General features: G+C 40.9%; 2 protein-coding genes and 1 long non-coding RNA gene across 3 annotated transcripts; 1 reads left to right on the forward strand and 2 right to left on the reverse strand.

The window, feature by feature from the left end:
• Positions 1 to 91: 91 nt before the first annotated feature.
• LOC119730017 lies at positions 92 to 7652 on the forward strand. Its single transcript, XM_038202811.1, has 11 exons — positions 92 to 293; positions 1480 to 1815; positions 2372 to 2716; positions 2810 to 3151; positions 3606 to 3784; positions 4106 to 4373; positions 4671 to 4781; positions 5236 to 5402; positions 5980 to 6087; positions 6504 to 6574; positions 7598 to 7652. The coding sequence occupies exons 1-11, from the start codon at positions 92 to 94 to the stop codon at positions 7650 to 7652; spliced, it is 2184 nt and encodes a 727-aa protein (XP_038058739.1).
• A 5338-nt stretch (positions 7653 to 12990) lies between these two features.
• LOC119721233 lies at positions 12991 to 13645 on the reverse strand. The gene is made up of 2 exons (XR_005270166.1): positions 13328 to 13645; positions 12991 to 13061 (listed from the first exon to the last, which is right to left on the reverse strand). It is a non-coding gene; the product is annotated as an uncharacterized LOC119721233 (long non-coding RNA).
• A 4373-nt stretch (positions 13646 to 18018) lies between these two features.
• LOC119730028 (low affinity immunoglobulin epsilon Fc receptor-like) lies at positions 18019 to 18330 on the reverse strand. The gene has a single exon (XM_038202821.1). It carries the CDS (start codon positions 18328 to 18330, stop codon positions 18019 to 18021), a length of 312 nt encoding a protein of 103 aa, XP_038058749.1.
• Between the last annotated feature and the right edge of the window lie 4369 nt (positions 18331 to 22699).

A 22699-nucleotide genomic window follows, 5' to 3' on the forward strand; every position in this document is an offset into this window, starting at 1 on the left:
CAGCTCAGCTTTCGGAAGATTTCGTGAGCGTCTGTGGAATAGAAGAGGCATAAGCTTGAAAACAAAGTTGCGTGTTTATCAAGCTGCAGTCATGACTTCTCTGTTGTACGCCTGTGAAACTTCGACGACCTACAGCCGCCACATTAGAAAGCTGAACCACTTCCACCTTTCCTGCATGCGCAAGATCTTACGCATCAGATGGCAAGACAAGGTCCCTGACACTGAAGTCCTGAAGCTTGCGGAGTTGCCCAGTGTAGGTGCTTTGATCGTGAGAGCTCAGCTTCGCTGGTCAGGTCATGTAGTACGGATGCCTGATGATCGACTCCCCAGAAAGATATTCTACGGTGAACTAATAACAGGCAAAAGATCAGCTGGAGGTCAATTCAATAGATACAAGAATGCCTAAAAGCTACCAAGAAGCTTACATCAATGAGTAGCTGGGAAGAACATACCCAGGATCAAACGGAATGGAGAAGATTATCACACGAAGGTTCATCAAGTTTCGAAGCCCGTCGCATCAGGGAGGCTGAGCTGAAACGATAGCAACCAAAATCTCGTCAGCTACATGCTTCCCCCTACGTGTCCACCCCCCTCCCGACCTAGTGTGTCCAGTGTGTGGCCGTAGCTTTCTGGCTAGAATTGGACCTATGCAATCTGACCACACACAACACCGGCGACTAGTATGGAGATGTTGGCTAGCATCTTCGAGTTTGGAAGGACGAACTATACAATTTAATATAGGTCTATGTATACAGTGCATACAGCTAGCACACTATGTGCGCTACCGCCCTCTCTTGCACGTCACGTCACTTACAATGTTTTGTTTTTGAAGACTGCGCGATGCCTCTACCAAATGGATACTTGAAGTCACGGTTTTTTCGCCAAAAAAACTGTGTAAAAGTCATTTGCGCGTGATTCAGCCTATGAACCATCACGCGCGCGTACTCCATTCGTTTGCACTACACTTTCTGGTTCTAAATGACGTCACACTTTGGTACTCAAATGGGACGACAGAGGTACGTTCACAACGCCGAAATCTCGTGTTTGAAAGGATTGATTCTGCAAAAAGAAATCTTTCAAATAATAAGCACTGCGTTGCGCGTCAAACACATCGACTGCAGTCCTATTTTATGAAGGTCACTTCTTATTTACATACATTTAGATACATTTGCATTGAGTTCGGCTCACTAGAGCGACGTCTGATAGCAGGTCGCTCCCGAGTCGTTTGAACGACTCTGAAAGTCAATCTTTCGCCATCTGGCGCGTCTAGTGTAGTCGCTCCAAATTGTTTCAGACGTCGAACTGTTCATGTAAATTCAAATCTTGCCTTTTTTTTGGTTCAGCGCGACTCTGGAACGCCAGTCGATGTCTGAACCGAAGGTTAGGCTCTCTAATTTTGTTCATATTGTTTCAGGTCAATCTTGTTAGTAAGTAATTTGCAGCAGTTTTCTTTATTTTCACTTCTTAACATTTCTACAGAACCAAATACGACGGTAGGCGTTACAGATCTCCTGACAGGCAAACTCGTCGACAGTGATTCTGAACCAATCTGTGTCCGTCGGTCTGGTTCAGCTGTACGCAGCTTCGAGTGTGTAGTTCGGGACGCCGTACCCAACGTCTGGGACATCGTGTGGTTCGTCGGGGGAGAGCGAGTTGAACCAGGTTTCGTTGAGACCGGAGCAGGAAGACTGGTGAAAGTGAGCAGCACCTTCAATTTGTCCCCGTCGGAAGACGAACTTCCGAAGAACGTCACTTGTCAGGCTACGGGTCTCGAGAGACTAATCAACACCACATTTGAGTTGAAGTCTTGTAATGGTAAGGACAAAGAACCCACAGTCTTAATTTTCAGGGACACAATAACTACGCCATTTACTACTCGTACACTTCCTTCTATATCGGCAATTAAGGTCGGGCTTTATTATGGTAATGCCATGCAAATTGCCTCATACAGCTGCTCACAGTGCTCAGCTCATCGGCAGAGCTTACCGCATATCCCAGAAACATGACGATACTGGCCCGATGCAGGCTTGTTATGGGTTTGTTCCGGCGGTACCGTACAGTTTGAACGTGGCGGTATATAAGACCAGAAGCGGGCCAATGCTGGCTTGGCTGCGGCAAAGCAGCTCCATGTTGACGGTACGGAGTCGGAATTGGTCTAGTGCTGGCGCTATTACGGCAAACCGTAACAACAACACGATACAGAGCCTGAATCGGGTCTGTACTGGTTCGTTTACGGGAAACCACAACGGCAAGATGGTATGGAGCCTGGCTCCGGCAAGGGGCGGCCCTTTTTTAATGTACACCATGCTGGAAAACGGTACGTAGGATTCCCCCTTGTTTTAAACTAACTTTAATTTCCACTGTCATCCAGACCGAGTAGTGAATACTTCAATGCGCCTTGTGGATCTCTCGTCCGGGGAACTGGTTGGCATCAAGTCTGAGCCCATCTGCTTCAAGGTGGGCACGAAGCGAACCTTCGCATGTGCAGTCCTAAACACCCGGCAAGGCATTTTGGTGACTTGGATCATCGATGGAATCAGGAATGAAAGCGGACGAGTGGATTCAACTCAGACATTGGGTGGATTATTCAACATGAACACAAGTTTTACCGTCTTCAACTCCTTGGATGGAAGCCTCATCAACAGCCTTACCTGCCAGGCTTCGGGTTTTGAGACAGAGCCTCTTCGCGTCACCGTGCAGCTCCAGACTTGCCCTGGTGAGACCACCATTCGTTTATTTTATTTTGTCACGTATACGAAATTATGAAAGAATCTGATTACCTGCAAAAATCCTTTTTTTGAAAATTCAGAAATTGTATCGTATATGGAGCTCCTGGATCTCTCGACTGGAGAGTTTGTCAGCGATACTTCGGAGGCCATCTGCGTCACATCGGAGACGGGAAGAGCATTCGAATGCGCCGTGCGACAAGCCACACCCGACGCGTGGAGAATCGTTTGGGTCATTGGCGGCGTAAGGGAGGAAACCGGGTCCGTGGTTCAGACCCCGAGCACGGACGAACTAGTGGACGTGTTTAGCAGGTTCACTGTTTCAAACCCGTCCAGTAAAGACGTCGTCAAAAGTCTCACATGCCGAGCAACGAGTCCAGAGAAAGAAGAGCTTGCAATCACGGTTCAACTCCGATCGTGCGACGGTAAAACAAATTTAAATAAACAATATTTTCACTTATTCTGTGACCGTTGCAGCCAACAGAAACAGTTGTGTTTCAGTTTCTTCGTAGTTTATTGTCCAATTCAGATGTTTTTTTTTCATTGTGGACTATTACCTGTGCATGGGAACCACTCTCAGCCGAGATTGGGTGATCAAGTTCATCCGGAAATGTCCTTAACTTGAAACTAAAGAGTCATTAACATTACTCCTTCACCAGTCACCGTTGACAAATCACATGTTAATAATCACTTTAAAAAGTCTCTGATGCCAGATTTGACTCGGATACGAGCTTCATATGACCTGTTAATTTTGGGGGTCAAATTGACACTTCTGGGCCAATATGACATTTTGCCATCCGCTCTAATGGGTCAATACGACCGGAAAAATAACGATCAATGGGAATTTAAAATGTAATCGTTTTTTTTTTATTACGATAGGCAAGAAGCCAGCAAGTACAGTCGACATGACAGTGATCCTTGTCATAATCAGTGTAGCCATGGGAATGCTCACTCTTATAGTCGCTGCTATTGTCATTTCATCAGCAAGAGCCAAAAGGAAACAGCAAGCACCAGGAAGTGCACAAAGTGTGTCGAATCTTCAAGAAAGTGTCGACATGGTAAGATATGTACATGAGAATAAACACATCATATCTTCACATGTACATTCTATTGAAAAAATGTAAATATAAAATAAAAAGAGGCTATTTTCTGGGTAACAAATGACATTTGTCCGGGTCAAAAAAACCCGAATCTTTCCTGGTCAGTTTGACCCGAAAACATTGTCAAAATTGTAATTTTTGACCCGACAAGTGTCACATTTGATCCTGTATGAATATGGCCCAATGAGAACCCGGATTCCCGGTCAATCTGACCAAAGAAATTTAAGAGTGTAGTTTAACTATATTCTCATTACTGTGATGGATGCATTGGACGTACAGGAGTCGGTGGCCCCTGAGTTAGAGTCTGATACCACAGCAGTTAAGGAAGAAGTCGCTTTCCAGAACACCATAACAAAACAGAATGTGATGCATGAAGAGATCCCATCAGACACTGGCCTGCCGTCTTGGGCCGAGGGATGGGGGATTCCTTGGGGCGACCTCATCGTCGAGGAGCGAGTCCTCGGCATTGGGAACTTTGGTGAGGTGCGATCAGGAGCTGTGAGGAAGGATGGAGACGTGAACTGGGCTGCCATCAAGATGCTCACAGGTATAATCGAAATTAAGGAGAAAACAATTGACTGATATTCCTTTAATGAGATTTTGATTTTCATTGCTTTAAATTTCACTTGTCATTTTATTCATTTTGGTTTTTGTTCCAGATTTGGATCGTTATTGACATATCAAAATAACTGACAAATACAACTCTTCAAGAAACTCTTGGTTCAAGTTTTCCCACTAAAAGTATACAAACAACATAATGGACTACGCAAATTCCTGCACGTTAACACATTTCGTGGGCGTTTTATTTGCAAACGATATCATAACTTTCCTCTCCGTCTTGTAGGACATGTATCTGCATGCGACAGAGATGATTTCATGGATGAGCTACGGACGAAGGCTTGCATCGGCTACCATCCTAACATCGTACAACTACTTGGTACTTGCCAACGTAAAGGTAAGTTTTGAGACTTTTCCAAAACCAAGGCTTCGGCTGCGTCTCTGGCCCCATTGCCAAACTTCATGCCTGAAGCCACAGACCGAGGTGAACCCGGGTTTTGAAAATGACCTTAATCAGTGGAAAAACGAGTATTATACTGGCTTAATAAAACGAGTATTTTACAGAAATCAGATGGGACGAGGGCTTATATTTTGGAAGTAGTAAATGCAGACTTATTCGGCTAACCGCTGATATCATTCATCTGTATGTCAGTAGCCACATTTCCATCGACATACAGAGAGAACTGGGAGCGGGTCCAATTGAGCAAAATCAGAAGGGATGGGGTGAGGTACGGTGAGGTGAGCTCCTTCAATGACTTTAAATGATGAAAATTATTAACCACAGGTTCAAATTCAGATTTAGCCCTACTAGGACGACGCTATCTTCTTTGTGTTCCTATACATGTATTAAGGAGTGTTGTACGTCGCCTTGGAATATCTTCCTTATGGTGATCTGCGCAGCTACTTGCGGACGGCTCGCTCACAGTCAGACTCAGACGAGGTGGCCTTGTCTTTCAATCAGCTGGTCAAGTTTGCTCTGGATGTTGCCAAGGGAATGGAGCACCTTGCTAATGCGGGGGTAGGCATCATGGGCGTCGCCAGGATTTTTTCTAGAGGGGGGCACAAAAATTTTGCCAAAAAATGCTTGTATTTCTCAACACATTTTCGATTTATCAGTTTAAGAGGGGAGCAGGGACATTTTGCCCTCCCCCCCCCCAACTCAATACATTTACACCACTTTGTCTTCGCGCCTCTTTTTCTTTTTCTTTTTTTCTTTTTTTTTCTTCCTTTTTTTTTTTTTTTTTTTTCCGGGGGGGGGGGGCCAAGTGCCCCCCCTTGCCCCCCCCCCTCGCGACGCCCATGGTAGGCATAATCGATTAAACCATCTTGGCAACTCCGAGTTTTGTATTAACTAATTCGGCTGTGTTGAACCTATAATTTTGAGTATGCAAAGCTCCTGTTCAACCACCATATGGTTTTTTTTTTTAATAAACGAAATACGTCGTGTCACACTGCGAATGTCTTTAGAATTTAAATGAATTCGGATCTCAGCAATGAAGTAATTGAGAAACCATAGGGATTCACTTTAATTTAGGCCTACTAAAATGTCAAAATTGAACTTTACCAGTAGTGAAAATATTTCTTCCTTTTTTCAGGTTATTCATCGCAATTTGGCTGCAAGAAGCATCCTGATCGGGAACGGATTGGTTGCCAAGGTTTCTGACTTCAGTCTGTCCCGTGGGGAGAACGTGGAGACATTAAGGGTTTGTGGTTCTCTTTGGCGATTTATTGAAGGATTCTATCATTACAACCCCCCCCCCCAAGGGAAATGGGGTTGTAACTTTTCATTGCCCATCGTCAGTTTATCAGGCACTTGCAGGCTTGCTCTTCTTTTTTAATTTTCTTATGTTGGGGCCTGGATTGATTTCGGAGTTTACTAATCCACTTGGTCAATTGCTGGAGGGTAGGGGTAAAAATAAATGTGGTTTGACGATTTATTTGTTGTACATGATCTGAACGGTTTTCAGGCTAAGCATCTTGCTCAACTACAAGAAATCATGCAGAGTTATAGTCAATCGAAAGGTGGAACAGCAACTTAAGATTGAGGAAGCAACCAAGCGGAACAGATACTGTATTATCTGTTGATTGATTTGTTCTCTCGTTTTATTTTTGTATGCAGCGACGAGTACCACTTCGCTGGTTATCCGTCGAATCAGTGAGGCACCAGTTGTATACCACACAGAGCGATGTGTAAGTTTGCAGGAGCGTCTTTTTATCCTGAAATGCGGGAGCTAATTCAAAACAAATCCTAATAGTCCAGCGGATATGTGACAAAATATCGATGAATTGTGCACTTTTGCATAAAAGCGTGAAACTTGGCACAGATGTTCGTATTCATGCCAGAAAATGTTTTAGATGTGGCGCATCGCAAATTTACGTTTTTAGGGGCGCGGCATCCATTTAAAAAAAAGGGGGGCAGGACTTGTTCCCACTTGTCACAAAAGCAGGAAACTTCACAAAGACATAATTATATAGATTATAGTGTTTTCAAGATTCGAAGCCACCACAAAAGTACCTTTTTGGGGGCGTTGCAGCCATTTAAAAAAAGGGGGGGGGGGGTACCCTTAGAAAATATTGTGCCCATATTTCATGAACGAATCAAACGTCCCCCAGACGTTTATGTTCATGAGAAAAAAATTCAGATGTGGAGCCATCGCGAATACACCCTTTTAGGGGCGTGGCAGCCATATTGAAAAAAAGGGGGCGGGATTCTCATTATGCCCACCATGGGAAAAATGTGCCCACATCTGATAAACGAATGAAGCTAATTCCTACAGACATTAATATTCACCAGAAAAAAAATTCAGAAGTGGAACCATCGCAAACACACCCTTTTAGGGGCGTGGCAGCCATAGTAATATGGGGGGGGGGTAGTCAAGATGCCCCTATAAAAAGTTGTGCCTATCTTTCATAAACGGATTAAACTCCACATTGACAATATATTTATTAGAATCTTTCTTTTTTCGAATGTGAAGCCATCACAAACCTACCCTTTTAGAGCCGCGGCATCCATTTGCAAAATGGGGGGGGGGGGGTACTCAATATGCCCACCGTGGAAAATTTTGACCGCTTTTCCTCAACATCTGCTTTACTTTTCCTCAACATCTGCTGATGCATGAGGCGAATTTTCTTTAATGTTGGTTTCGACTTAAAAAAAGAACAATATCTCTTGGAAGTCAAACCTTGTACCGAATTTTATATTGTTATACACAGGTGGTCCTTCGGAATTCTCTTGTGGGAAATAGCCACTTTCGGTAAGCACCAGTAATCAGGATATAGACTGTTATACCTTCTCCATCGGCATTATTTTGTTTCAACATTTGGAGGATATATCGCTCTTGAAGCTAACAACTCTTCTTGCAAAAGAAAACGAAGTAGTTGCTAAAATAAAAAGCTACTTCATTAATGCCAATGTTGTGTTGTCAAATTGTATCCTTTGTGACTTCCTTTCAACCTGTCTTTCGATATTTTTAAGGTGGATGGTTGTAGTTTTGAAAACGATGATGAGTTTTTTTACCATTTTGCCTGTGAATGTACTGTGCAACAAATATAATGCCTCTCCTCACTAAACTCTTATCCCCAAAACCATTAATCCCATCACAGTTTCCAGGCCTATAAAAACAAAGCTAACTATTATTAACCTATTTTGTTTAATTCAAGGCGGAACTCCATATCCAGCCGTTTCGAACGACTTGCTGGCAGAAACAATCAGAAGGGGATACCGTATGCCCAAACCAGACAACTGTCATGAGAAAATGTAAGAATTCTCATTTCTGTGGAAGTGTTATCAGCACGGGCCTCTAAGTATATATATAGGCTGTGTCCGAATGACTTGGCTACGGCTGGGTTATACACACGATCATATGAGAGCGGTTGTAGCCACTTCCCCATAGACATGTGACTTATTTCCAGCCGTAGCCAAAGGACCAAATTGGACGCGGCCATATCTAAACTCTTAAAGATATCACAGTCCATCATTTGCAGCTATCCAAAAAGTACCTGACGTAGTTATTGTTGAAAACCATACTTGGTTGAAAGATAGTAAGGGGACTAAACTCCCTGTGAAATTATTCTTTATGGCATGCTGTCATTCTCAGGAAATCAACGAAAGAAGGCCTTTCTAACGGTGCGTCAATCGTTGGAAGTTTCCGTTAGTAGTTGGTTTTTTTTTTTAATTCGGCTAAGCGCGCGTAAGCGTTGACACGACGCACACGCGCACGCGGTTGCTATAATTCGTCGGATCAGTGCGCGACATCGCTAGCTGCAATCGGCTCAGTAAGAAAGTGTCTCGGACGCTGAATTCAGGCCCAATTCAAAACATGATTCAGTAACTTTTGATATGAAATCGAGATCATAGAATGCTGTTTTTCTCGAAATATTCAGCTGAGGCTGAGCTGAAACTTCACAAGCAGGTTAGTTGTTTAGCACCCTTCTTTAGATTGGAGAACTTTTGTGCTTCAAACGAACAAAATGCACAAATTACCTTTAAAACTCGCGGTATTTGGGAACTACATGTGTGGACTAAAGGGAGCGCCCTGCAGCTAAGCAACAAGACTGACGAAGGGTAGGCTACTTACAAAGTCCTGGTGCACCAGCGCTACAAGGAGGCGGCTATTTGCCTAGCAATAAAATAACAAAGTACAGTTTGGTTCCCGGTCCTCAGTTCGAATGTCTTTGCAAAAAAAAACAATCCAGATTTACTGCTCAATTATGTACAGCGATGAAAATCTGATCCGAAAAAGACCAAACTTGGTTCTACCGTTGTTGCTTTTTAGTTATGCCGTAATGCGCGAGTGCTGGGACGAGGATCCGAACAAGAGACCGACCTTCGCTGACCTGGTGTATACCTTGAGTGACATGGCCGACAATCGGATCAAACACGTGAGTAAACTGTCTACAGATCTGATCGTAAGGACTTCCTCACAGCATCATCAGCTCCTCTGAGAGCCACCATAAATACAAAAGGTTGTAATCGGTTCGATTATTAGCCAATCAGTCAATGGCAATCAGGTCAATTGCAAGCCAGTCGTAAAGTAATCGCTATACAATCACAATTCCATCACGTGAATGTGACTTGTAGTCAATCACAATTCAATAACAAGTCAATTTAAAAAAAAACAATGAAAATTAAGTTAATGACAAGTCAATCCAAGTCAACCGCGTCAGTCGCAAATCAATGGCAAGACGATCACAAGTTAATTAGCCTGGGAGTCGATCCAAACAAACAACAATGACAAGTCAATCACTAGTGAATCATATGTATACACAAGTCAACCCCAATTCATTTTGCAAGTCAAACCACATGTCTGATCACAATGTAAAATGACAAAGCATCTCACGCTTGTCACCGTTCATCATGAAAAAGTTTGTCACTTGAGTGAGAAAGAATTGCATGACTGACGTGCGACGACTTATTGTGATGATTAATGAAGAATAGATCACAACTGTGCAACAACATCTTCCGAAAACATTCTGCTACATTGTGTGGTCTGAAATTGAACATCTTCACGATACAACAAAGCCTTAGGCCCTGCATCATAGTCATAGCACATTGTTGGGAAAGGATCTAGTTACCAATTTGATAAATTTATATTATGTATTTGAATTTAATGCATTGTATTAATATTTTTTCACAGATTTACATGGCAGTAGTCCGAAACGCGAGTGCCATCATGCCAGAACTTGATGACTACTGAGGGGCGTGGCCAATGGCCGATTCGTCGAGGAGTTCCCGTTGACTTGTATATACATGTATACCTATGACGTAGATGGTTGAGTCCTGAACAGCCTCATAATAATTTTCTTTGGTAACAGACATATAGTCTCGGATCGAAGTTGTATAGGGTGAGTAAAAAAAGGAAATTTAAATGGCAGGACCAATTATTTTAGTGAAGTTCTGCATGTAGCACTTTCCAAATCTAGGATATGAAAGCCCACTCATAAGCTTTCTTTTAGTACAAGAATCATTCAAATCACTCATGTACTTTTAAGTTACGGAATTTTAATCACAACCACCATTTTAAAGTTCGGTCCACGGATCAAAAAAAGGTAAGTGTTCTTTCAGCAAAACGAAAACAAATCACATTGGGATGTGTGTGAATTGTTTTCGTTTTGCTGAAAGAACACACATTAATTGGGCTGTTATATCCTAGATTTTGATAGTGCTACATGAAGAAATTTATTAAGAAAATAGTCCTGCCATTTGGGTTTCCTTTTTATTTTACTCACCCTGTATTGTTCTTTTGATACAAGGAAGGGGAAACACAATGATGAAATGATTTTATTCGAATACCGCGACGAGATGCCAATCTTGTGATTGGCATAGACTATTTATGTTGATTCATGAGTTGCCTGGGAGGGATAGCAGTGTGGTCGCATAATTCCTCTTCACAGAGGACATTTGTGAAGTTATTTCTCTTATGTAGAAAAACGTATTTAAGGAGTCCATTCCGTCGATTGTCTTTGCAAGGTAAAGCGGCAGTGGATGGGTTGGGTTGGGTGAAAAACCACCGCAACAGTACTGTTTTAAATTAATCAAATTACCACAGCTTTGCCAGTCTTCCTCGGAGTTTACTTTAGTCAGTTTACTTGCCAACAATGAGAACACATCCACCGTATTGTGCACTTCCACCGCCTGATGTGAAAACAAACGTGACCGAACAAGAAGACCTAGGTACGAAAATCTGGATGTGAAAGTTCCTAAGTAAACTTAGTTTTTCAAAGACAAAATGGCGTACTAAATCAGGCTCTGTTGCCGCCGACTAAGGCCCGTCGTTGCTAAAGGTACAGCCTCAACGACACGTCCGAGTTTTCCATTTGGTACAAGTTTACATCGTACAGACTTTGTGCAAACGTTTTGGTCAAAATAATGTCGAAATTTGGGAGGGAATCGATAATAATGATGCAGATTGATGTGTATTAGGATCATGTTTTAAAGATTGTGTTATGTGCAAAATGTATCTTTTGTAGAAACATATAAGGCTAAAAAAATGTCTCCGGTTTCTGGTATGGAGCTTGCCCAAAAAGTGGTGCGGCGATGCGGCTTTTTTGTTGTTGACTTTTTTTCCCTTCAAATGTCGGCTGATGACTGCAAATGATGGCCGATTAAATTAAAGTTAGTGCAAAATGTATGGGAGCCCAGAGTGGCCACAAGCTTATACTCGATCGTAACCCCATCAAAAAACACGTTGAAATTGTGCAGCAGCAGGATTCCAGTCAAAGCAGTGAGTTTGGCGGTTTTGAGACATCATCTTACATTGAAAAAAAAAAGTTTTAATTTTGCCGACGCGCATGGCTATGGCGACGCGCACCCATACCAGAAACCAGAGACTTTTTTTTTTGGCCTAAGCTGCTTCAGGAAGAAAAAAAAATCGGATTTGATAATTTGATTTTTACCGTTGCATGTTTGTATTTAACAATTCCTGCAAACTGAACACATCACTGTATACGATAAGCTAATGAAATAATTTGAAATTACCAATTATACAGAAATTCGAGAACAGGTATTGTAAAAGGGCATTGTAAATAAGAAAAGGTTTCACCAAAGGGAATTGTTTTACTTTCATACCAATCGCCAGAAGGTGGCACATTGTGTCATGTGAAATTAATTTCGCGGTGCCCCGATTTTGGAATCTTCATAAATTTTGTTTTGTCAAGGCCCCCCCCCCCCCCCCCCCCCCCCACCCCACCACCACCACAACGAAAAATAATGGTAATTAAATACTGTTAAAAATGTGCTCGTTTATTCAGAAATTCATGAAGCATATTCAAACTGATTGGATGTTTCCAAAGTGTCTTTCCCATTTGCAAAAGTTCCTTTTAAAAGCCCATCAACCATTAGAGACACACTCTCGGAAAAAATGGTTCGGATAACATTGTTAACTTATTTCTTATGATGGGACTGCGGTTTGGCCGAAGTCAATTGAGCGTGATCGGCTGACTGATAAGGTTTACGTACAAAACCCCAAGACAACGAGGTTTTTGTATAGAAAGCTGCTGGACCACATTTTGCGAGAGTGTGTCCGTAATGTACATAACACATTCTTGGATGTCCCTCACTGCGTTATTAATAGGCTTGGTAATACAGCCCGAGGAAAAGTAAGCTCAGCGGACATATCACATCAGCATGTATCGTGCTCATGTAACGTGCACTGTAACGTGCTCAACTGTCCGCCGAATCCTACGGAGGGCGTGCGCGCTAGCCGTATAGGTTGAGTATTACTACGCGTGCCTTTTCTACTTTCTTGCAGAAACATAGATCGGTTGATTAACATCTAAACGTTAATTTCATTTTGATAATCATTGATGAAGGGTGGAAAAATCTAAAAATGTATTCCCTGTGCGCTGAATTCATTATAATAACATCAATATAGCAACTTATGCGTGTAAAACCAGGGGGCGGGGGGACAGAATTAACTGGAGGGGACAGAATTACCTGGAGGGGGACAGAATTAACGGGACAGGGGGGACACTTTTACCTAGGTAATTCTGTCCCCCCGGACACTTTTACCGGGGGACAGAATTACCGTCCACACCGGCACTCCCCTAATGTTAAACAGTGTAGCTGCACCCAACTACCAAAGCAAAATGTAGGCGGACACGATCTGTACTGATGTCTCTGTCATGTCTGACTTTAATGTTGACAATGAACTGTCTCCAAAGATGAACACCGTGAGATCTGACAAGCAAATAACAATGATAATCATAAGTATAGATCTCAACAATTTGAAGGTTAATGTGGTAAATTTAGTCTTCACAAGGAATTATTCAATGAGACTCATATGACCTAAAGAAATGACAATGGACATTTACATTACTATACTAGTAAATAACATGCATGCATAAAGGACACAATTACTTTGACTTAATAAACCATTATTTTCTAACTTAATCCTACATTTAAGAGAGTAAAACTGATGCAATATTACTAAGTAGGATATTTACCTCGTGGGCCTGTAGTGGGTGTGCTAAATAATCTTAGGATGGTTGCAGAAAAAGGCGGATTGAATCATCCTCAGCGCAGCAAACTGCTGAGCACATTGTTGGAGAATCAGGCCATGTGCAAGAAGCAATGCATTATGGGAAAAGTAAAAGTTACACAATTTTCCTCAAAGTCACTATAGTCTACAACAAAAACTAAATTACAATCAAACTAAAGTATCACAATATCAAAAAGGACCTCTCACTTAATGTTTGGACTGTTTTACATGTAGAAAAACTTTGATCACATGACCAAACAAACATGGCTGCCTCCTTAAGAATACTGCGCAATAGTCGTAGCCTTGTTGCCATTTTGTGATTGGTCAATTAACGACGTTGAAGTGCATGTACGCAAGTACGTACGGTACCATGTACACGTACGGGCGCCGCATGTACATGTTCATCGTACAAGGCCAGATTCTGCAGGTTTTTTGTGACACATTTCGTTCACATAATGATACAGAAAGGGGGAAAAGAAAAATCATTTCACAAAACCCTACTGTGAATATATATCTCGATATTTAAATGAACGTTAATATTTAATTGCAAGCTATCTGCAATGATTCGTTGGACATTAATTTTGTGCATAAACTTTGGGAATGGAAGAATTACTTCTCTCTTTAAAAAGAAACTTATATTATTCATCTATATTCATGCTTTCTTTAAAAAAAATATTTTATGAATGTAAATTTATTTATTTTATGTACATGTTGTGCGTATTAAATTGACCCCTGCTTCTCTCTTCAATCATTGTTTTAATTAAAAAAAAAACCATACATCCCTAATATCTAAAAAGGACTGATAAGGATTGAGTGCGGACGGATCCCAGGTGCGTAAGCAGCATTACTTGCGACCGCGCTTGCAGCTACTTGCACTGGAGATACGAAAACACCATCAAATGAACGTCGTCCATTGTCCAATCACAAAATGGCAACAAGGCCACGACTATTGCGCAGTTTGCACATGTAGTTGAACAATAACAAAGATGGCTGTGCACATAAACAACCCAGTGTGTGCAGCAAGTATAGGCCAGTTCACCAAACACATACAATGTCTTATCTACATGTACAATGGAATGAAACTTCCTTCAACAGCATATTGTGGCTAGCATAATTCTAGGCTCTATAAACAAGTAAATGTAAGTAATTAGAGGGAAAAAGTGTCAATAAAAATGGAAACTTTGTTGGATTCTGTTACAAACAGGTATGTTATAATCTCAGGTTTTGTAAGTGTTTGGTAATTATTACCAAACATTTACAAAACGTAAACGTAAAGCGTTCAGACGTTTTCACTTCTTCCAACGAAAAAAATCGTAATGTCAGAATTTAGTACATTAGAGTCTGGATATTTTGTGAACGCAATTCCGAATACTTTGTGAGGTCGTTTAAATTTCTTAATTTCATGTCATCAATGAAGGTTTGGTAATTATTCTGAATGTAAAGTAATTAGCTTGTGGCCTTCACTCTATGCATAATAACCAGAGGAACAACAATATGCCTACCCCGATCGCTGGAACTAAATCAATATCGCCAGAGTATTTCTTGTTATCGTGTGGAGGAGTGCTTATTGTTAAGACTGCTGCTAAAATTGAAGACGTATTTATTGCGAATGGTAGCTCCAATTGCCATTTCATTTCATTTTTAGAGTAGAAATCGGTGACCGTGAAATCGTTTGCAATAGTTGAAAGCGACAGTTGGTGCTTTTATTATTACATTGGAAACGGTAACAAGCAACTGACCCAAATAAGACGTCAACGTCTCGCTTTCTTCATATACAGAGTGATACGACCAGCACGCTCTGATTATATTATTCAACCAATGAAATGTTACCGTTTGGCATTCGCGGGAAAACTGACCAATTAGGAGCCCTGATGAAGAATGACGTATTAACTTCGATGACCAATCAATGCATTACAAACCATCAACCTCTCCCCATTCCTTCCAGACATTACCTTATGCCATCAACACGGACCCTCTACATCATTTAGCGTTATCTAAATCACGGTGTACAGAAGTGGTCACGAAATGAAGACAAAATAGACAGAAGATTTAAACGAAATATTGTTTTTCTCTTCCAAAACAGTGTCTTGTGTCGCAACACGTAGCAAAACTTGGCGATGGGCTGCAGTGGCAGTCCAAACAGAACATTTGCCTCACTTTTGCACAGGAACGATAGTCCAAGACGACATGTTATCTCAAAATGTAATTGGAGCATTGAATTGAATTTTGGCCAGATGATTGGACACTAAAAGAAGACAAACAAGACAGAAGATTTAAACGAAATATTGTTTTTCTCTCCCTAAACAGTGTCTTGTGTCGCAACACGTAGCAAAACTTGGCGATGGGCTGCAGTGGCAGTCCAAACAGAACATTTGCCTCACTTTTGCACAGGAACGATAGTCCAAGACGACATGCTATATCAAAAATTAATCGGAGCATTGAATTGAATTTTGGCCAGATGATTGGTCACGAAAAGAAGACAAAATAGACTGAAGATTTAAACGAAATATTGTTTTTCTCGCCCTAAACAGTGTCTTGTGTCGCAACACGTAGCAAAACTTGGCGATGGGCTGCAGTGGCAGTCCAAACAGAACATTTGCCTCACTTTTGCACAGGAACGATAGTCCACGACGACATGCTATCTCAAAAATTAATTGGAGCATTGGATTGAATTTTGGCCAGATGATTGGTCACGAAAAAAGAAGACAAAAGAGACAGAAGATTTAAACGAATTATTGTTTTTCTCTTGCTAAACAGTGTCTTGTGTCGCGACTTGTTGCAAAACTTGGCGATGGTCTGCATTTGCAGTCCAAACAGAACATTTGCCTCACTTTTGCACAGGAACGATAATCCAAGACGACATGCTATCTCAAAAATTAATAGGAGCATCGAATTGAATTTTGGCCAGATGATTGGTCACAAAAAGAAGACAAAATAGACAGAAGATTTAAACGAAATATTGTTTTTCTCTCCCTAAACAGTGTCTTGTGTAGCAACACGTAGCAAAACTTGGCGATGGGTTGCAGTGGCAGTCCAAACAGAACATTTGCTTCACTTTTGCACAGTAACGATAGTGCAAGACGACATGCTATCTCAAAAATTAATCGGAGCATTGAATTGAATTTTGGCCAGATGATTGGTCACGAAAAGAAGACAAAATAGACAGAAGATTTAAACGAAATATTGTTTTTCTCGCCCTAAACAGTGTCTTGTGTCGCAACACGTAGCAAAACTTTGCGATGGGCTGTAGTGGCAGTCCAAACAGAACATTTGCCTCACTTTTGCACAGGAACGATAGTCCAAGACGACATGCTATCTCAAAATTTAATTGGAGCATTGAATTGAATTTTGGCCAGATGATTGGTCCGAGTCACGAAAAGAAGACAAAATAGACAGAAGATTTAAACGAAATATTGTTTTTCTCTCCCTAAACAGTGTCTTGTGTCACGACACGTAGCAAAACTTGGGGATGGGCTGCAGTGGCAGTCCAAACAGAACATTTGCCCCGTCGTTGCTAAAGGCTAGCCTCAAGGACGCGTCTGAGCTTTCCATTTGGTACAAGTTTACATCGTACAAACTTTGTGCAAAATTTTTGGTCAAAATAATGTCGACATTTGGGAGGGAATCGATAATAATAATGCAGATTGATGTATTGTATTAGGATCGTGTTTAAAGATTGGGTAATGTGCAAAATATATCTTTTGTAGAAGCATAATAAGGCTTAAAGAAAGTTTCGGGTATGGAGCTTGCCCCCCAATTTTTTAATATTTTTTTTTGACTTCAAATGTCGGCTGATGATTGCAAATGATGGCTGACTAAATTAAATTTAGTGCAAAATGTATGGGAGCCCAGAGTGGCCACAAACTTATACTCGATCGTAACCCCATAAAAAAAACACGTTAAAATTGTGCAGCAGCAGGATCCCAGTCAATCCAGTGAGTTTGGCGTTTTTAACATTGAAAAAAAAATAACTTTTGAATTTTGCCGACGCGCATGGCTACGGCGACGCGCACCCATACCAGAAACCGGAGACTTTTTGGGGGCCTAAATTAAGCTGCTTTAGAAAGAAAAAAAAATCAGATCTGATAACTTGTTTTTACCGTTGCATGTTTGTATTTAACAACTCCTGTAAACTGAACACTCGTTGTATACGATAAGCTAATGATATAATTTGAAATTACCAATTATACAGAAATTCGAGAACAGGCATTGTAAAAGGGCATTGTAAATAAGAAAAAGTTTCCCCAAACGGAATTGTTTTACTTTCATACCAATCGCCAGAACGTGGCACATTGTGTCATGTGAAATTAATTTCGCGGTGCCCGATTTTGGAATCTTAATTAATTTATGTTTTGTCAAGGGCTGGAAATTTTAAAAAGTATTTAAAAACACGAAACATTACTCTTTGTATTTACAAAATAAGGAAAGCATTTGCACCTATCCCAATTTACGCACAATTATACATAGGCCCTAATAGTCTTTAGAGAAAAGTTGGTGCAAAATATAACAGGTACTAAAACGGTAGGCTATAATGTTTTTGTATACTTCTTAAGCTTTACCACATGTTTTGGTAAGGTTCCATGAGCTATATAGGCCTACATAATACGTCAATTTGGTGAGCACAATTCAATTATCCAGAAGGATATACAATGCAAGTCAGATTGCCATCTTGCACACAAAGCCGTTTGAATTTGTACACCAAACACTTGCCCAAAAGCCATCGTAAACAGTCACACAGGCGCCGTAAGTTGGCTGCCTGGGATACCAGTTCTCATAGCCAGCTTCGCTGGTCCCATCCACCCAGATGAACCTTCCTTGAGCGTTGTCGTACTGGTATCCAATCCAGAACCTTTGGTTCCCGGCCAAAGTTGCGTACGACAGCAGGAACTGGTTTTCCTCTTCGCTGGTGACCGATACCAGGTGGGCCGCTTTGCCATCAGGATTAGTGAACTGCAGGCAATATTGCATTCCGTCGTGAAAGTTGTAGTACCGGGTTGCTGCAACGCTTAAGTAGCAGTGGTTACCCCACGCGAGCCACGGTGGTGGGCACTTATTAGTTGCCTGCATTGTTTTGATGCATTTCCCCTTCGCTTGTATCACCCACGGTTGAACTTGAAGAAGAAGGATCGAAACAAGTAACAGATTTGCTACTTTCATGGCCGATCTCGTCTCTCTCGTCAAAATGTACCTGTAAAGTGTAAGCATTGTCATTGTTATAAAAATGGCATACTATAGGCACAAACTAACACTATTACATCATTGCGATCGAAAGCTCGAAACTTGTATACAATTCAGCAGCATTTTATTTTTTTTATAAGAGTCTTGTAGTTGGGGGACACGTACACAAACACCTTGTCAACTCGCGGGCGCAAGAGTCCAAAGTACGAGCTGAGGATCTGTTGTTGTGCAGTGACTCGGCCACTTTAGGGTGAGTAAAAAAAAACAACCAAATGTTTGAGTGAAGTTCTACGATATGAAAGCCCAATCATAAGCTTTCTAAGAATCATTCAAAAACACTAATGTACTTTTCAAGTTACGGAATTTTAAACACAACCACCGTTTTAAAGTTCTGTCCACGGATCACAAAAAAAGGTAGTGTTGTTTCAGCTAAACGAAAACAATTCACCTAGGGCGGGGATGTGTGTGAATTGTTTTGTTTTGCTGAAAGAAAGGTGGTTGTGTTTAAAATTCTGTAACTTGAGAAGTACATAAGTGATTTGAATGATTCTTGTACTAAAAGAAAGCTTATGAATTGGGCTTTCATATCCTAGATTTTGAAAGTGCTATACATGCAGAAATTTACTAAAACACCAGTCCCGACAATTTGGGTTTCGGTTTGTTTTTTTACTCACCCTGTAAAGGTACAGCTTTTTGCACTGCAAGTGCTGCGTGCTGTATACCACGAGTCTATGATGATGAGTCGTATCAGAATTTTAACTCTCTCCCAATAGCAGAAAATATTCCCACACGTCAGTTTAAAAGTCCGAAAGATAATTTCAGATCGTGTGCTTCAAATTAGCCAAGTGCCGGAGCAGGGTGTGTTTACCGTAGGCCTCCTGCTGACGACGAGTGAGTCTGCTTAAGTACTCTGCTTGTTTCGCCGCACTCCGTTTATTGTGATGTGTCGTCTGACTTATAAGGTCTTGCCTGTCATGAACAAAATACTCGATAGCAAGAACGTCGATACCACTTTTCTGCGGTAATCGTTCGCGCCGTAATGGCTGGCTTTAAACGCGAGGCCTTGATCGTGGCTTTTACGCGTAAAATGTAACAAGGCATGCTAGGTGCGCAACCACCCTCGTTCCCAAGGTGTCGAGCAGTATCCTCCCACCACCTGTTCTCACCCTGGTATTAGATCATTTGCATTATCCAAACATGTTGGATATGTGTGCAAATGAGGAAAAGTGTGGTGCCTGCCTGTGCTTTACATCAGCGTTTGTTTTTGTATGTGGTGTCTGGGGTAAAAACAGAATCCATTCGTCACGGCGTGAGTTACGAAAACACGCTTTTTATTTTTCAAAGTGAAAATGTTACAATCTTATCCAGCCAATATGCAGTATCACATGTCACATTAATATGAGCAAATTGGAAAGGAAAGGATTATTTTTAAGAAGGTGTGGAGTAATAATTAAAATGAACGTGAAAACACGTTATACACGTTGGAAATAACAACACCAAGTACACGATATAAATCCATTACCTGCTAATTGCGCTATCGAATCAGGATACAGGAAGCAAGTTCCCATCCCAGGGTTTACTATTGATAATGAGGTTGAAAATTAAGTAAGCTTTGGGGACGAGGTTGACATTCACGCATCATGCAGATCGTGCATCGAGTTTTAATTATTGGCTCTTTTCTTGCAAGTGGGCGGGGTTTATTCGTCGCTTCATTAACAGAAAACAATTTCACTAATCGCTGAGTCGGAAGTCCATGATACTACGCAAAAAACCGTGAATAGTGTGTAATTGACATAGGGGTGCACACCTGTAAATAGGCCAAAAATCCGTCCGCCGAGCTCATGGATAAAAGTTATACCCTCAAAATATTCTATATTAGAGAGTTTTGAGAGCCATAAAATTGGGGAATTGAAGAGATATGGTAATGAAAGCTGGCTGCTATTGGGCTCGAAAGTGGCGCTATTTTGCCATGTTGTGGAGGGATCGTTTTTCAAGATGGCTACTTTTCCGCTTTGGGGAAAATAGGGGTCGTCTTCTTTGGGTGAGAATATCTCGAAAAGTCAATGGTCAACCCACCCAAAAATGAAAAGAAAATGAAAGATGACACATTGATCATCATTTTTCTGTGCAGCTTGAATACCTGTGACAGTTCTGAGTATTTTTAAAAGAATTTTGAAGTATGCGCATTTAGCACTAGTGTCTATGGGATTTTTTTTGCAGGGTTGCACCCATAGAGCTATATAGCTCTATGGTGATTGTCCATTCTTGCATTAAACAGTTAACGCCGGTCATGCCAGTCTGATCATGGGTGCCATTTAGTTTGTGCGGATGCGCATAATGCGCGACATAATTATATTGCCGCTGTATATTAATGTGAATTCATTTTCGCGTGGCCTCTGAGAGTAAACAAATGGTTTCCATGTATTCGTCTACATAATTATTGTAAAATGCAGTATTATATTTAGGTCTGAAAATCTTGAAAGTATTAAAACCTCGGTGTGAAATTACGGATTAAAAAAAACTATTTTGAATTTTCAACGATTTTTGAAAAAGAAAAGGAAAAACACCTGTCGATTTTTACCTCATTTTGCCCAAGATTACATTTTCCCAATAGAAAGCTATATATGCGCATGTGTAGTCGATGGACTATTCAAGCCTGCAGTCTGGGTTTAAACCGGGCAATTTCGGCAGATTTGATTGCAGTTGAGTTTAAAGGTTTGGCTAGTGTTTTTTTCGCTACCATTCCGAGTTCAGTTGGAGCGTACATGCACATGACGACGGTGCCGACGATGAGTACATCGTGTCAGAACGCGTCCGCTGAGCCTCGGTACATAATAGAATCGACACTGAATACAGCATTGAGCAGTCCAAGCTCTCAACGGCTATACACTAGGACTAGTTCCCGGCTCCTCGAATAGTTCCTAGCGGTAACTTAGGTTTTTTACAAACGGTTTTAGAGAATTGTGAGCTACGCAAAATTCACTTTCTTGACGACATAATGAAATTGCCATGGTAAAAATACCATCAATGGATTAATGGGCTTGATTTCCTTCTATTTTTAATAGCAAGCGGTTTCTTGTCGCTGACAAAATGCAATCTTTTGATGAAGAGCACCTCACAGACATGCACAGTACATAGTTGTTGCTTATCTTTGGCCAAATTCAATTCAATTGGGTTCAATTCTGCTTAACTGGATAAAAACACCACCAAATAAAAAGTCAAAGATTAAAAATACAAATGTATACTAAGAATTAACATAGCATTCCAGTATTCAAATGAAGTTCAAGTTACAGATTAACCGATTAATAAAAAAAAAAATATATTCAATTGCTCACATTGAAGTTGAGTAAATGTTCTCCGATAGCAAGTGACCTAAACTACAAAGCAAGGTTATCACCCACCCTAAATCTGCAACACTTTTGTGGTTTCCACACAGCATCGGTTCATGAATAATATTTTTTTTTTAGTTTTCTTTTTATTTATTTCATAAGTGAGTTGCTTTGAACCAGGATGCGGTTTACAGAAAAAAAAAGGAAAAGGTCATTCAACAACAAACGGATCGTCTGGTAGTCGAGTAGATGCTAGACTTGCACCAGTCGGTTAAGCTGTCTTTCAGTCGGTTCAGCATGTCTGCGATATTTGGGCGGCCCTCGTATAAAACAGCCTATAACTCGAAAATGGCGTTTTGAGAAAAAAAAGTTTGAATGTTTGCCTTTTGTTGAACCAAAATTAAATGTTTTGTTGTGTATTTCTTGACCAAAAACGGTTTGAAGGAGTTGGAAATATGTAAATTGGTCAAATGGATTCTTTGCCGCAAAATATAAAACTAAAGCACTTATCTCTAATATTTTGATGGTAAAAAAAGTATATCAAAGGCAAAATACAACATTTGCAAACATAAAAAAATAAAACTACCAAATCCTTTTGAAATACCTTGCTTTACTGTTAGTAAATGACAGTCTAAAGCATCCTGTAAAATCATGGCACCTGGTATATTGTCATTTTCAAGAAATGTGGTATTTTCGTATCAATTTCCCACGCTGATCGGCCGACCAGTGCTGGAAAAAAACTGTTTTTTTTTCTTCAGATACTGCCCCAATTGACTATATTTAGTTAGTCCGCATTTGTTTGTAATCGATTACACAAACACCTATGAACG

This window comes from Patiria miniata, unplaced genomic scaffold, assembly GCF_015706575.1.
Source record: "Patiria miniata isolate m_02_andy unplaced genomic scaffold, ASM1570657v1 HiC_scaffold_1, whole genome shotgun sequence".
NCBI classification, from domain to species: Eukaryota; Metazoa; Echinodermata; class Asteroidea; order Valvatida; family Asterinidae; genus Patiria; species Patiria miniata.